The sequence below is a fragment of the Anser brachyrhynchus genome (genome assembly GCF_964034855.1).
Source record: "Anser brachyrhynchus genome assembly, chromosome: 4".
In the NCBI taxonomy this organism is placed as follows: Eukaryota; Metazoa; Chordata; class Aves; order Anseriformes; family Anatidae; genus Anser; species Anser brachyrhynchus.
The window spans coordinates 20,828,920-20,844,992 of NC_137698.1; the positions used below are offsets into that span (position 1 = coordinate 20,828,920).

Below are 16,073 nucleotides of genomic sequence, written 5' to 3' on the forward strand. Positions count from 1 at the left end.
TTCCTAATATCCAACCTAAACCTCCCCTGGCGCAACTTTAGCCCATTCCCTCTCATCCTGTCACCAGGCATGTGGGAGAATAGACCAATCCCCACCTTGCTACAGCCTCCTTTAAGGTACCTGTAGAGAGCGATAAGGTCACCCTTGAGCTTCCTCTTCTCCAGGCTGAACAAGCCCAGCTCCCTCAGCCGCTCCTCGTAAGACTTGTTCTCCAGACCCCTCACCAGCTTTGATGCCCTTCTCTGGACTCGCTCGAGCACCTCCATGTCCTTCTTGTAGCGAGGGGCCCAAAACTGAACACAGTACTCAAGGTGCGGCCTCACCAGAGCCGAGTACAGGGGCACAATCACTTCCCTAGACCTGCTGGCCACACTGTTTCTTATACAAGCCAGGATGCTGTTGGCCTTCTTGGCCGCCTGAGCACACTGCTGGCTCGTATTCAGCCGACTATCAACCAATACTCCCAGGTCCTTCTCTGCCAGGCAGCTTTCCAACCACTCATCTCCCAGCCTGTAGCTCTGCTTGGGGTTGTTGTGCCCCAGGTGCAGGACCCGGCACTTGGCCTTGTTGAACTTCATACAGTTGGCCTCAGCCCATCGGTCCAGCCTATCCAGATCCTCCTGCAGAGCCTTCCTACCCTCGAGCAGATCGACACACGCACCTAACTTGGTGTTGTCTGCAAACTTATTACGGGTGCACTCGATCACCTCATCCAGATCATCGATAAAGATATTAAAGAGGACTGGCCCCTGTCACTGCAGATTGAAAGGCTACCATGTGACAACTAGTTCCCTGAGCAGCAAAACTGAAGAAACCTTATGTCTTTTCAGATCAACAGTGAATATATCTGCTCTAGCTTTTGCTTCACAGCTGTGCTCCTCACCCCAAGCTAAAATATTGTGATCATTTCACATTTTACAGCTCTTTGGTTTACATCAGTGTGGGTTCACAAAGTAGACCTGGATACACACCAACAAACCTAAACTGGAAGATGGGCTCAGGGAGAGTGCCTGGCATGCTTCCAACACTGAAAGACACCCAGTCCCCAGGGCCAGACTACAGCCGATCTGAAGTCAAGCCCCTCTGTGGATGTCACCCTCTGACACCTAACCTGCTCTTTTGCCGTAGATCTTGATGCCTGCTTGCTAATGTAGACATACCCTTTGGCAATGAATCACACCAAAGCTGCTCTGGGCTCATCAGAGAATCCATGTGGGATATTGACATGAATGTCTTCATGTCTTTGGTTCAAGTCTTCACCTTTTCAGACAACAGAAATCTACTCCTTGGTAATTTCTGAAGATTACCTGGTATTTAACAAGTCTTCCCCACCCCCCCCCCCCCCCCCCCCCCCCCCCCCCCCCCGCCTTTTTGTGTCTGGGGTCATAAGGTATGTGCAACTATCCACACACAGCTTATAATTCCACCTTCCAGTATTATTCATTTGTATCTAATAATGCTAGGGTTTACCACTCATATGGCTTTGATAATATCTATATTCTTCATGGGAATTGCTCATAGAACATGTAAGCCTGTGATTTGGTAGAGACTCTTGGCTCTCTCAAACTTTGCCAAAATTGGCCATAAGTTTCAAATAGTTAATAGAAGTACTGGTTTTGCAGTGTGATCTATTGAACTTATTCGCTGGAATATTTTCATCCTTCTTATTTTTTAAGATATATCATCTTAGTTAATTTTTCCCATTACATTGTCTTTATGAGCATGTTACAAAAAGATCAGAACTAAATCTTGTTGCTTCAGCATACTTAAGAATATCTTATGGAATCTTATAGCACTCCACACATTGGTCTAGCTCTGTTAAATAGATGTAACATTACCTTACAGCAGTTCAGGGAAGCATATTTTTAACTTTAAAAGGCAAAAACAATGGAAGAAAACAGGAAAGAATTTTTGTTTCATGAATGAACACTATTTCCACTGATTCTAGTGGGAGTGGTGTTGACTCATGGAAAAAATACCTATTGGAAGGAATTATACTTAGGTGGAGATTTAGGCATGTTTAGTCATTCTTACATGTTATGTATCTAGTAGAAAGGAGCAGGAACGCATTGTGTATCATACCGTATAAACATAGAAATTAATAATATTTGAAGCATTCAAGTGACCAGTAATTAGCAAAGTCCAGAAAATGAATGATGAAAGTAAAATTTGCTAATGCTTGACATGTCTGTTAATTATGGAAGGCTAATGAATCCACATTTAACCTTCACATGATGTGTTTTAAACAGAAACATAATTCTAATGCTATCTGGAGTTTGTGTGTTTTGAGAAAAACGGAGAATTAGTTGGATAATGCCTGTTTTATTTAGATCTTCTGGGAAATAAAAATTTGAGGTGAAATTCTAAAGAATGTCTAAAAAGATTGACAGTAACGTGAATTCTGGGTACATATGTTAAGTACTGCATTTAGTAAAACTAAGGTATTTGATCATGGTGAAATAATTGGCATGTCCTAATAAGACCTCTCTTCTCTCAGTGTTTTCCATATCACTCCAAAGTGTGATCTAGAAAGTTTGTGTATTGCTAGCACTACCTAGTACCCTCTTCCACTAGGGAGAAAATTGGGCAGGTTGCGTATAACAAGGTATTGAGCTAGGGGGCACAGTGAACTCCACTATGTTCTGGTAATCCAGCTGTTGAAATCTTTCCTCTGGGTATCTGTGTGTGAGCAGAACTGCTTTCTACCACCAGTCTCAAAGTACCATGTAAATTTCAGGTTGCAACAGGAATCCGTCTCTTGTATGGGCTCTGGCTCATCTGACAGGCTTGTTTGTGCATCTGCAACATTGAGATTTACCTGACAAGGGAACTGCCAAACTAACTGAGGAAATGAGGATGGGTAATGAGTTCCCGGCACTCTGTACTGGAGGTCTGTTTTGTGATGATGTCTGTGAACCCTAATGTTGAAGTTACTTTTCCTCAGCTTAGGCAAACTTAAGTACTTGACTGTACTCAAATAATCAGCAAGTTGTTCAGAAGTAAGTCATCAGCTAGTTTTGCAGCTTGGAAAATGTGACTCCCTTCAAATACTTTCATACACAGTAACAAAACAAAAAAAAAACTGAATTAGTGTGCTAAACATTAGGAATTTACTTTGCTGCGCTAAGAGAATGTATCTGCGCTGATAAAATCTAATGAAATTTAAAGTTCTAGCATTTTTAATACATAGTCTGGCAGTCCTGTTATGATACCAGTTCTACATGTATTATTTATCACTGCTTCTTGGTATAACTAAAATCAAATAATTCTGCCAGTTAGATTAACAATTCAGATAACTAGCAGAGCTCTACTGAATTCAGTAGGGCTGCACAAATTTGGCTCAGGTAGGTTAAGGTACAATATGTTTAATGAAATCATGCATAAAGAAATAGCGTCCTTTGAATGATCTTTGGTACTCCGTAATCACCTAAAAAACTCTGATTTCTTCTAGTCAATGAGTCAACTTCCTCCCTCCCAAAATGTTCACTTGCAGATGTGCTGCACAACTACTTCAGTGACATGGTGTCCTACGGTAATCTTAAATCATTTCCAGCCTACAGAATGAATTAATTTGAACAAACACTAAGTTCCTGTAAAACAACAGCAAAGGAGGTAACCAAAGGCTGGAAACAAAAATAACCAGCGCTGAAGGCTAGGAATTCACAATTTTAAAAACAGCAGTAGGTGCCTGAAGAAAAATGGAAGTCAGTAAGTAGAAGGAATTTTCTTTTTTGTCTATATATTTAAACCATGAAAATAATGGGAAAAAAATCACACCACCACAAACACAAGACTGGAATTATTAATAAAATATTCTCTAATGGCAGAGCTTTAAGCAGAACATAAGAGCAGCAGTTTGTCACCTTTCTTACTGTTGCAATTTGAACTCTTTTTGTATTCTCTTATACTTGCAGTTAAATTTTAGAAAAATATTTTGATGTTGAAGTGTCTGAGATGTGTTTTGAGATGACAGAAAGTATCAATTTAGAGCTAAGTGCAGAAGTTTTAGTTTGTTTTTAGTACACAGCTAGTCAAAAGAATACACATCTAGTAAAAATCATTCTACAAAAGGAGAAAATGTCTCAACTTCTTTCTCTACAGATCCCAATCTTATGAATATATAGGCGATTGTTCTTCTGTTCTCTGCTGCTTTACACGTGAAGAACATTTTGTGTACATCAGCTCCCTGTAACTTCCATGAGCAAACTGGAACCTAGGGAAAGTAGAAATTCAGATCAATTCAAAACCACTGTCATAGTGGAGTATTTGTAAGGGTTCTTCAGTGTCAAAGATGTTTTCCATGGGTATGTCACTTGCATTAAAAATGTGGGGTTGTCTTAGCTTATTGCATCTCTCAGCAAAAACCAAAATGTCATTGGTTGGATGTTTTTCACTTACATGCTCAAGAAACATAATAGAAAATGTCCAAGTTTATTTTGTAATTACTTTTAACCTGATGGCAATTTAAATACAACTGCTATTTTTTTCTTCCCATGCTGTATATGACCACAAAAATTGCTGTCAAGAACCTTCAGTTTAGAAACATGTAATCTTTCTTTATCTTCTCGTGGCTTTTTCTCTCTCATCAAGTATTTAGTTTATTTTCTTTGCTTTATGGAGAAACAGAGGAAAAGAAGAACACAATAATATTTTCTCCTCATCTTGCACTTATAGCATTCTCAGAGAAAAAATCTGTTAGGAAAACAGTCAAAGGCCTGGAAGGAAGTTCCAGTGTCATCAGATTTATTCTCCTTCCATCAGACAGACACATTTTTCACATATTTTTGCCTAATTCAGGCTCTTAATTTTGACCATAGCACTCCTGATAAATGCTCCAGACCTTAATGGCTGCCACGAATAGAAACTACCTTCTGATTTTCAACTTAGGTTTAAGACAAATAGTTAATAGCAGTTCTTGTGCCAACATTGTTCCTCTACTTCCTCAAGTTATGTCAACTCCCTCGATGTGTTTATAGAGTGTGATCAGCCATAGGCTTCTGTGATGGATTCCCCGGTACATGTTGCTCTTTGAACTCGTGGTCATGGGAGCTAGAACCACTTGTGGGTTTCAAGATGAAATCTCATCAGTGCCTTGAATAATGATGATTGCATTTTATTTGCTAGGAGAAGTAGGTTTATGTTGCAAGTTAGATACCTACCTGATTCAGTTTTAGTGATACTGTGGACAGTTGGAATACCTTCAAGTTTTTATCCCCAATTACAACCTAGTAAACTATGAAAAAATCATAAATCCAGCTTCCATTTTCATTCTGCTGTCCTTCCACACTGCTCAGAAATCACCTGTTTTCAACTGGAATGTAACTCATGCCCTGCTAGAGTGCTTGAGAAATTTTGTTTAACTAGCTATCCCTTTCCTACCTCAGAAAGAATCTGTGCCAACACAGATCTTTTCTTCTTCCAGTCAGTTAGACCAGCTTATGATCTCCTAGTCTTTTGTCTCCCCAGATGATTAAACTGAGCTTCTGTAGTTACAGGTTTCCCTGATCCTGTACTGACTACTCCTGAATACCATGCAACCTGCCTGTCACATTCCAGTGGATCTTATTGTTGTAGTTCTCCAACTACAGCTAAAAGTCTGAAACAATTTATTTTAAAATAGAGAGTAATAATATAATCAGCTTCATTATGTTCTAGAGCTTATAGTTATGATTGTTTTAGATACAAACATATATCAGAAAAGTACTATTTAGCACTGTTATATCTTTCAATGCCATTACCAGTGGTTAAATTCTACATCACTGTCAAGTCTCCCATTTATTAGGACTCAGCCTAAGTGAACGAATTGGCATATAAAATACATTGACCTATTACAGGGAAAAAAGCAGTAATGCTGTACAGTCTTTATTATTTGGATTAAAACCACGTGCGCGGTAGGATATATAATCCTGCTTGGTAATAAATATATGCATGGAAGGTTTGTAGATCACCTACCATGTTTAAACTATGAATAAACAATCCTTGGAGTAAAATCTCTGATTGATTTGGCTCCTTACTTGTGCACATATTTTTTCAAGTAGATTGCTGCCTGTAGCTCAAGTTGTGAAAGAACATTAATGCACATCTGACACTTCTCCTCATGCAAACCTGAAAAGCTTCTGTCCCCTTCAAATATATGGGCACTGCTGGCTACCTAAGACAACGAAAATCGATCATTTTCCAGCCAGATCTCACACAAATCTATCCTGCTGCTGATCCATCTGCACTCTGTTATGTATGCCAATTGCTCCTCTCACTGAAAGTCCTTGGGGTGAAATTCATTACAAGGGATGATAACTGTGAAATGTGCATACTGGAATTTGCTTGAAAATGAATATAAATGTCAGATCAGAAGAGCATATTTTAATCCTGCTTTTTATAGTATCTTAAGGGATAAATAATAGGTAACTTAAAACCTGTTTAAAGTCATTGGTCCATTAACGCTTTCTGGTTGGTCTCTGTCATCTTATAAAGTTACCCTTAATAACTAGGGGAACATGTTTAGTTGGTTCTAGTCAATCAAACTCACAATTTACCACAGTACTCAGCACCAAGGATACTGTAATGTAGCAGTAGGGTCTGCTTTTGTTGGGAAAGAGGGATTGTGCATATAATACATATTTTCTGTTTGAGCCTCCTTCATGCTCTGACTATATTAAGTAGAATAGGTCAAGAATATTTTCAGACACAATCCGTTTGGAAACTGCTAGCTTATTTGGAAGTGAAATGGCAATAGTCTGAATGCTCCAATTCAAAACATACCGAACAAGGTAAATTACCACCTTGCTCCTCAACTGACTTATAAAAACAATTTAAGAAAGAAGACAACCAGCATTCTGGAGTTTGCACGCTGGTTAGCTACACTGCTAGCAAGCCTGGCATTTCGAAATTGTCTACATTCCTGGGCCCAGAGCAGGACCCTGAAAGTAAGGTGCAAGCAGATAATAGCAACTACTGCTCATTTAAGCTTTCATTCCCAGAGCATGTGCTCACATTTGTTTAGTTGATGCTTGGTTGGATGGTCAGGCTCCTGCCTTACAGCCGTAGGTGCTCTAACATCTGATCAATAATTAAACCTCTAGCACTGAAGAGGTGCATCTTGTGTGGATAAACTGAGGGCGGAGAGACTTCTTTTGACTTGTTACTAACCCTTTTTATAGCTCCACATAAATGTAGAACAGAAGGGGTGACAGAACGGCTCCCTGCAGTACCCCACACTTCAGAACTTATCAGGAACAGAAGAAGCAATCACAACTAGCTGCAAGGTCTCTAGGAGAAAGCAAAGCTGGCGGTAGTGAGATTCCCACAAGTGTTTTCAGTAACCACTCACAGTGCAAAATATTGCTGAGCTGAAATAATCCTTGTGGTGTTATCAAGAAATAAGGAGTCTATGAATTTGGTGGAAAACCTACCTGAGCTAGGTGACTGAACCAGCAGTCTCTGGTTTTGCAAATCAATGCATTCCAGTAGCACTTTGTGTCTGCACGATAGTTATAGGCATTCCTTCCATTACAGCTTCTAAGAGCTGAATGCCTTAGCTGATCATTAGGCATCCTTTTGGCTGTGAAGAGTATCTCATACTTTCAGGGGAATATTTATCTCGCCTCTCTCAGGGCTATGTATTAGAGCTATCTAGAAATCCATTCACTCAGAGCAATTTTCAGGAAACAAAGTAGGAACAGGAGCACAAAACAAAGCCCTTTGTTCCCTTCCCCTCATTTCTTGAGGTAAGAATCTTAAAAATTAAAAATTGTCTGAAACGATGTTAAGTAAGTTACTTGTAGAGGTATGGCTGTTAAGTTCATTGCATTCATTTGGATCGTACTGCCAGTATCAAGTATTTGAATGCTATTTTAGCTCTTTGCCAGCAGAGAATTGCAGGTAACTCTAGGTGAGCTCTGGCAGCTAGTTAAAATGCAAGGCCTTCTGTTTGCGTGAGTTAAATTTCTATTGCCTTATGTACATGCATGGGTTTCAGGTATACAGGGCTCATTTGTTCCTTAGCAAAATGAGATTAATGTGGAAATGTTAGTGATTTGTGTGCAGTCCTTTGCTGAGTGTCAGCAATGCAGCGTAAGCTGTTCAGATAGGAAAACACTTAGGAGGGCAAAGTCATAGTGCTAAAACCGAGTGTTGTGTTAAAACTTGAGTAAGAGTTGAGCACACTTTATGTAAATATATGGAAGCCACCTGCTAGAAATCATTTTGGCACTGCCGTGTTCCAAGAGATCTGTACTTGTTGGGTCTGAAAATAAATATCATGTTGCATTTCATGGCTTGTTTGCAGTACCATCAGCGGTTCAGTTCCAAGATAAAGGAGCCTTGAAAGTGTGGTGTCTCCTCTAGCAGCCTGAAAGCACTGGAGGAATTTGAGGCTTTAAGAATATTCTGTAGCTGTTACATAAGTCAATGTCAGTCAAATATGATTAATCAAAAGGAAAAAAAAAAAAGAAAAGAAAAGAACAAAATAGAAGTAATTTGCCTTAATTTTTAAAAGGTCTTTCAGAAATTCTCTGGTAATTTACTGATAACTGCAGCATAAAAAGAATGTAATTAAAACTTTATTCATTGCCAGATAGCTATTTCCGTAGCATTTAAGTAGGGTTTTTCATCTTGCATCCTTTTTGTCACAAAACTGACATTGAATAATAGCAGCAGAGTCCAGGTATTTTCTTCAAATACTGTAAGATGAGGTATCCCTAAACAGTAAATTTTCCAAGCAGCAGGAAATCCGGCTTCATTATGAATGCAAGGGAATATGGCAATTTATGTGTCACTTCAGAGGTACAGGTAATTCAGGGCACCTGTTGAGCTGAGCTCAAATTCTATTTTGGTATTCTGTGTTTACTTGTATTAAATATTAGTATATTGAGTTTTCCATTACAAAAAGGGTCACTCATGCATACCTTCGTACTTCCAAAGTACCCAGCTCTATTGGACTATTTTTATTTTGTAAAGCTCTATTAAATTAAAAGAATACATGGTTTTCCATTTGCTTTATCCTGAGCTTGACTTGGGAACAGCACTGAGGGAGAATGATTATTTTAGCCCTCATTTTTTCGGCCTTCAACATTTCTGCCCACTCACTGTAGTACATTAGAGTGGGCAGCACGCATGTGCCATACAGCTGGGATTGGCTAGTGCCCAGAGTGCTGTCAGTCTTACATACGGTGTTCTTTGGAAAACCCGTCTGCATCCCTCTTTATTGTTCATCCTTTTATGCTACTGCAGTGTCTTAAAGAGGCTGAATAGAGGAGTTCCTCATCCCAAGGAACATATCCTTGCAGTAGATGGAAATACTGTTTGAGTCGCTGCTGTGACTTAAACTTTGAGTCTGCATGGTGTGGCTAAACTTTAACAGTAGGTCAAAGTAGCCTGTTAATGTAGGATGTCCTGCTTCTTCTACGGTTGTAGTTGTTTTTGTCGTTGTTTTGGTGTTTGTTTGTAAGAACTGTGTAGAGTTGGGATACATAAATAAGTGATTCAGCTTTTGGACGCATTATTTTGATGCAAGTAGCTACCTTTAAAAAGCATGTTGTGCTTGGAAACCAAATATATAATGACTTGATTCACTCTCTGTTGACTCCATTGGGACTTTTGAAATGGACTCCTGGGGATGCAAAAACATGTCCCGATTCTGTGCAGAGCAATGCAGAGAGCAACATTAAGAACATCAGTGTTGTCCGTAGAGACATGTTAAATTACTAGATGAAAACAGCCATGTCTACTTCTTAGAAACCTATGGAAAAGACCTGCTAAATTTGGCTGCTTAAAAAATATTCAGCGAGACCTATGCTTTATATCTGTTTTTGCATAGAAGGCAAATAAGGCTTATAAGTAGCCTTTAAAAACACTTCCACGTTCTTGTACGGGAATCTTTTTTAATTTAAAGTTTCAAGACCAAAAATCAATCACTGTTTTTTGTGTTGTTTTGTTTTTTGTTTTTTGTTTTTTATCCCAGAGAAAATGTTTGCAAGAGAGAAACTAAACACTTGGAAATAGAGTAGCTTATAATGGAAGCAACAGCTCATCTTTAACTTTGGAAGGGCAAGTGGTGCCAATTTAATTAAAGCCACATTAAAATAGGTCTGTCGATTGTATCACACTGATTCTCCACTCCTCTGAGAAGTCCTGCTGCCATTTTGTACCACAAATTCTTGTCTTGTGCAAATTAATAGATCATTTTATTTTCTGCAGGAAATCTGAAGACTTTTATAGCAAATCCGCCAGTGTCAAAATGAACACAGGTATGCTGCTTCTGTGAGATTTTTCTTTACTTTTATATGTTGTTTAGAAAGCAGAGAAGGTCCCAGATTTATTTAAATGTTGATGAACAAATTATATCTTAATCGGTGCTGGATTTAAATTAAACAAGGTATTTTAGTAGTATGTCTGCTTATATGCATTTCTGTTCCATATATGAAATTTCATACATCTTTCTGTATGTATGGATATATATATGGATACATAAAATATACATGCATGTTTAGCTTTCTGTGCTTAAGTTACGTGTTTCAGTTTTGTATGTGTACGTTTTATGCAAAAAAAATGTTTCAAGGCATAACGGTTCTGGAAAAGTGATGCTAAAACATCACATTTTCCTAACAGCACATGGTTTAAAAATGTTTTGTTTCCATTCTCTACTGTCACTAAATCAAGGGGCGTATAAAAAACTATCCTGTATTATTAGCTGCATTTGTGCAATCAGAGGAGGATGACTACTTTGTACTTACAGGGATTTGTATTTTCTCTTAAGTTCCTTTGGTAGACATACTGACAAAATGAAATACTCCACGCTATGGGAGGTTATCTTAATGATCTGTAACATTCTAATATTTTGCTCCCGAATCATTGAAGTCGATAGATAATGCTACTGTTTTTTCTGGAAGAGGTGACAGGCCTCTAAAAAGCAGACTGGTGAAATCCTGGGCTCCCTCCCTTATATCCCCTCAGGGGGTATAAGTCACCCCCTTATACTCCGCAGGTGAACTGTCTGTTTTGCAGAATAACTGTGACACAAGGGATGTGACACCCATACTCTCCAAACCAGTTGCTTTTATCACTGACCCCAGCACTGCACCATGACAACTGCCATGATATTTCGAAATAAGCAAAATGGACTGGAGGACCTGAGCTACCAGTTTGGGTGTTTCAGCAGTGTGCTCTAAGTCCAAGGAGTTTGTATTTCCGTGCTATCATTTGCTGTTACCCGGACTGCTGTATTAGCCAGGCTCCCTGGTTTCCTATTGTCTCAATCACTGGAACTCTCTAGGACAGGCTTCTCACAAGGATGTTTTTTAGTACAAAGTTAAAACAATTTGGCTGTGGTGAAACCTACTACATTTGGGACTGTTTTAAGCACGAGAAACAAGGTTTCTCAGTTGGGATGGGATTTCTTTTAGCTGTTCTGTGTTGTTTTCCAGACCCTAACTGGGGCAATGGGACAGGAATGGCACAAAGTTTTGATAAGACTTTTAATTTACGGAAATACTATTTGAAATGTGTCCTACCCTCTTGCATTTTTGGAGAAGACTTCTTTCCTAAACGTGTCAGTCTGTATAATGAAGGTAGCACTGATATACCGCTTGCTTCTTAGACCTGTAATTTCAGAAATAACTCAGCCAAGCATCGGATGTTTGACTATGATTGCATTGTAATCATATGGGTTAAAATGATAGATGTCATTTTATAGCTTCTACTTTGAAAAACATGGCTTGTGTCAGAGATGTAAATTACCAGTTTGGGTTACTGCAGCCCTGAAGTAGGACCTTGTTCTGTCATATAAAAATTTCTCATAAGCTTGAAATTCTCAAGAGAAATAGACATGAGATTTAAGTAGCCTGTATGTCTGAATGACTTTTGTTGTGGATTGTGAGTCTTCTGATCACATAGGTGACTTGAAGACCCAAACACAACAGAAATCTTGTACAGTTTCCTAAAGATACCATGACTGTAAAATGATCTTTAAGCTACTGTGCACTTAAACAGTGAAAACATTTTTCACCTTGTGTATGAATGTGCATGTTACAAGCTGTACTAAAAGGAGGTACTGATTTTTTTTAAAGTGCATATCAGTTCTATTGGTGTATATTGCTTACTGACTGTAAAAAAAAAATAATCCAGTGAGTAGGGCGTAAAAGTGAACATCTTATACATGTCTGTTGGTGAAGTGTCACTTTACTAGGGAAGAGTGTGGCTGAGATGGAAGCCATTCTGTGCAGAGGTCTGGTCTAGTTATTTCTCTTTTTTGACTCTATGTTTTCTTGGAATATAAATGAACGCAGAGGTTCTTTTATTTTTTATTTTTTGCTGTTTCACTGCTTTATAACAGGGGTTTGTGCACAACAAAATCAGAAATTATCAGATACTATTAATTTGCCACTGTCTTGTTTTAAAATAGGATTGTGATTAATTCCTTCTACAGATAAATGCTCACTTTAGTTTGATGCCAGTAGCTGTTCAAGTGGCAAAGACTGGTGTATATGCAGCTTTAAAAAGAAAAAGTCAATCTGCTGCTTAGAGCGAGCTCCTCTAATCCAGTGTTCCCTGTGGCTGCAGACTTGGCAGTCTATCTCAGTGAACCCTGCAGAAGATATTTTTGTCTACAGAGAAAATGTTTTGAAGAGCTTTGGTTTCCATTACTCTACCATATATGGGAGGGATTTTTTAGCATTTGATGTTAATTCTGTACCACATGTTAGGAAGGAATACTCAACAGCTAAAGGCAACAAAACATATTTGCCAAAGCAAGAAAACAGGCATTAGATACAGCAGAGGTTTTGAGAAGAACCAAGGGCTCATAGTTGCTCTTGGTGTTCGAGTTCTGTCATAATTTAAAAATAGTAGTCTATTAGAATGTGTGCCTTTTTAAACCCAGACTAAGCAATCATCAACAGAGTAATAATTTAAACTATATATAGGGCTTTTCATCAACAAGTCTTCAAGTACTGCACAGATTTGGTGAGCGTCATTACCTTGGTCGGACATTTTGAGAAACTAGGACAGAAAACCTGAGTTATCGATGAAGTTCAGGTAACAGCACAGGATAAATGTGTTTATTGCTCATACTACATATACGCATGCAAAGCTGATGTTGGGGAGAAGTAATTGCATTGAGGAGTTATGAATGGATAAAAGCTAATACGCTAAAATAGATTCTTAGTGTCTATCCATAAATATTTTGGCTGCGTTTCGCACAGATAATGCTTGGTAAATGCATCTAATTTTAAAAGTTATCTGTTTCCAATAGGCAAGGCACATACAGAGCAGCCAAGAGTGAAAAAGTCTGCAGTTCTGGAAGCTCACAAATATTTTGCAATTGTTAAAATTATTAATGTAAGTCATCACATAGACTAATCTCTTACATCATCTGAAAGACAAGAATAGAAATTCTTGGGTCCCTGCAGAGTTCCTGAATAGGTTGTAAAGCCATTTTTGTAGCACCAAAGTACGTTATACAGCTTGATTGTTCAAATGTTCTCCTACAACAACTTTACTTCTTTAAATCATTATTTGTTGTAATTTAGCAGTATCAAAGAACCAAATAATAGGAGGTTCCCCTGGGTAATCAGTTAGGTTTCTGTGGTAATAGCTCATCTGCACACCCACAAAGGATCTCAGATAGACAACAGCAGGAGGGGAAGCCCAAATAATACCTTGCCAGGCTGCTCACAGCAGCATCCCAGCACTATCAAAGGCCCAGCTCCATAAGCCTAGAAGAGTACAAGGGCAGGCCAGAACCTAAATTAAGGACTTCTGAGGGACAAGCACCTTCTCTGGGCCCTTTTCAAAGCTGTTCCAGGAGAGCCTCAGCCCTGGGGTCCAGGCTTGGAGCCCATCAAGATAACGTATCAGGAGCAGCTCTCCAGATCAGCTTTGAACTAAGAGGAGGTTTGCTGCTTGGGGTTGTAGGAGTCATTATGGAAGTGCAGGGGAAAAAGCAGCTGAGGGTTGCACAAGACTTGCTATAAGATGCTTAGGGGAGAAAGTAAAGGCAGTGGAAGGGAGGAATTTAGGTGACTTGGGGAGGGACAACTCTGGGGGAAAATATAAGTGTAAGGGCTTGGAAAGGGCTGCTCAAGCATAAACAGTTTGCTGGTCAGTACGCTTGTCTGGCCATGGCCTGAGCCTGATCATTGCAGTCTGTCCTGTCTTATTAATTTCCTTCCAAAGTCATTCCAGTGGGGGGGAAGCTACATGCATGTGTGTGTCTGGAGGCGTGCCTGCCAGCCGCTGGAGCTGGACTGCAGGGCAGAGGACCTGTGTGTCCCTGCAGCAGCCACTGGAGTGAGTGTGCAACTGAGTGTGTGACCACTAGTGTAGGTAGCTCTTGAAAAATACAAATAAAGCATCACTTGGGATAAAAGATGTGATAGTATAAAACAATTATTCGCCTGCTAGCTTGTATTAATCAAATAAGTATGTTGTCGAAATCTGCCATGATTCAGGTAAGAACAAAACCGCAACATCAAGTCTCCCTGGAATTACTTCCGTTTTATGTCAGTGGAGAGAACAATACAAGAATAGAAAATGTGATTTTAATTACCATTGCCATGCTATGTTTATGTAAGCAAATTAAAACAAATGTGGAGATTCAATAACCGTTGTCTTTGTTTCCCATGTCCAGTACCAATAATTAATTTCAGGTAATGTATTGCTTTAGACTGTTGCTGCCTGAAATCAGCTGGCCCGTTGCCTTGAGACTTGGAACTGGCAGTGATTCTTTAGAACCACTTACACTTGGGGCAGTGCCTCAGATGTTTGTCAGCATTACCAACTGCTTCATGCATGTCCCTGCTACTTGGGGGGAACACTGGAAAGAGGAAAGAAACACCAGCAGCTCACTTCGCTTGGAGACGTGGGTTAAAGATGTCTCTGTGGCTCGAATTACTGCTGTCATAGGAAATACTTTCCACTAATAGGTTGCAGGCCTCCCTTAAGCATAATTTGATAAAACTCGGTGTCGCAGGACACAGATCTAAAAAGCATTAGGGCCTCTATCATAGTTGTAGTTCATGGCCTACATGAAACTTCAGTAATACCAAATATGAAAATTAAAATATAGACAATATTGAAGAGCAGAAAAATATTCTAGTTAAGTACAATCAGGAAGGATATCTATTACCTTTTATAACTATGATGGAGTTGGAAAAGCTAAGTTGTAGGAAAGCCACCTGCTAAAAACAACAAAATGCAACTGAAAACAGAATGACAGCCCCAAGGGAGAGAGGAGCAAAGACTAAAGAAAGAAAGAAGTCGAGCAAGATCCAAAATGAAGGTTTTTTACACTGCTAGCTGTTCAAAGGGATTTCAGATTTAGATTTCAAGTTGTTCCCTCAGGATATTGTTAGGTTCCAGACATACATGTGTTTATCTTCCATTAAGAGAGAGAGGGAGGGAGGGAGGGAGGGTAGGGAGACCAAGGACGTTGCACCAAAGAAAAAAGAATGCATACCATCCTTAATAATTTTGTTTCTTGAGTTTAAAGGATCTAAAGGGCTGTACACAAGTACTTTGTCAGCTAATGAATATAGGCTTACGTTTTATGAATGGTGTCTTTCTAATGCATACAATGAAATTATTTTACAGTGCAGATTATTGATTATTACTCTGGAATGCTTAATCCTTCACCTTGATTGCTTGTTTGTTTTTTCAGTAATTAAACACAATTAAGCAGTCTTTCAGGCAACAGAACATATGTATTTCCACAGTGGATTAAGTATTAAATATTTACATTCTTTGTTTATATTATTTGAGGTTTATTGTTGTTTAAACCTTGTGAAATTCTATATATTCTGCTAATCTGTGAAACTCACAAATTTACACATACCTGAAGCAGTTCCCTAACTGCATGTTTATTTTCATGTATGTTTGGCCTATCTCACACTGTGATACGTTGCATGTGCTTGCTTCTTTTGTCTGGGGCTCGTGTCTGTATTGTTTTGTGCTTCCAGATAGCGGTGGGTGTGCTCGCAAACGTGCTGCAATGTCTGTCACATTAACAGCTGTGAAGAGGGTTCAGAGTTCTCCAAACCTATTGGCCTCAGGTATAACAACTAACCGGAGCGATTCTACTT

At 39.1% G+C, this 16,073-nt stretch overlaps 1 protein-coding gene across 6 annotated transcripts in view; it reads left to right on the top strand.

Annotated features, from left to right (window-relative positions):
- SORBS2 (sorbin and SH3 domain containing 2) overlaps positions 1-16,073 on the top strand; it is a 160,021-nt gene that overhangs the window by 66,695 nt on the left and 77,253 nt on the right. For 3 of the 6 annotated variants that reach the window (XM_080590132.1, XM_080590138.1, XM_080590133.1), the window contains 2 exons: positions 10,195-10,244; positions 15,951-16,043. In XM_080590132.1, coding sequence (XP_080446258.1) covers positions 10,235-10,244; positions 15,951-16,043 — 103 coding nt within the window. In that variant the 5' untranslated portion in view covers positions 10,195-10,234. The remainder of the gene's footprint in view (positions 1-10,194; positions 10,245-15,950; positions 16,044-16,073) is intronic. The other 3 variants (XM_080590135.1, XM_080590136.1, XM_080590134.1) reach the window with 2 other exon arrangements.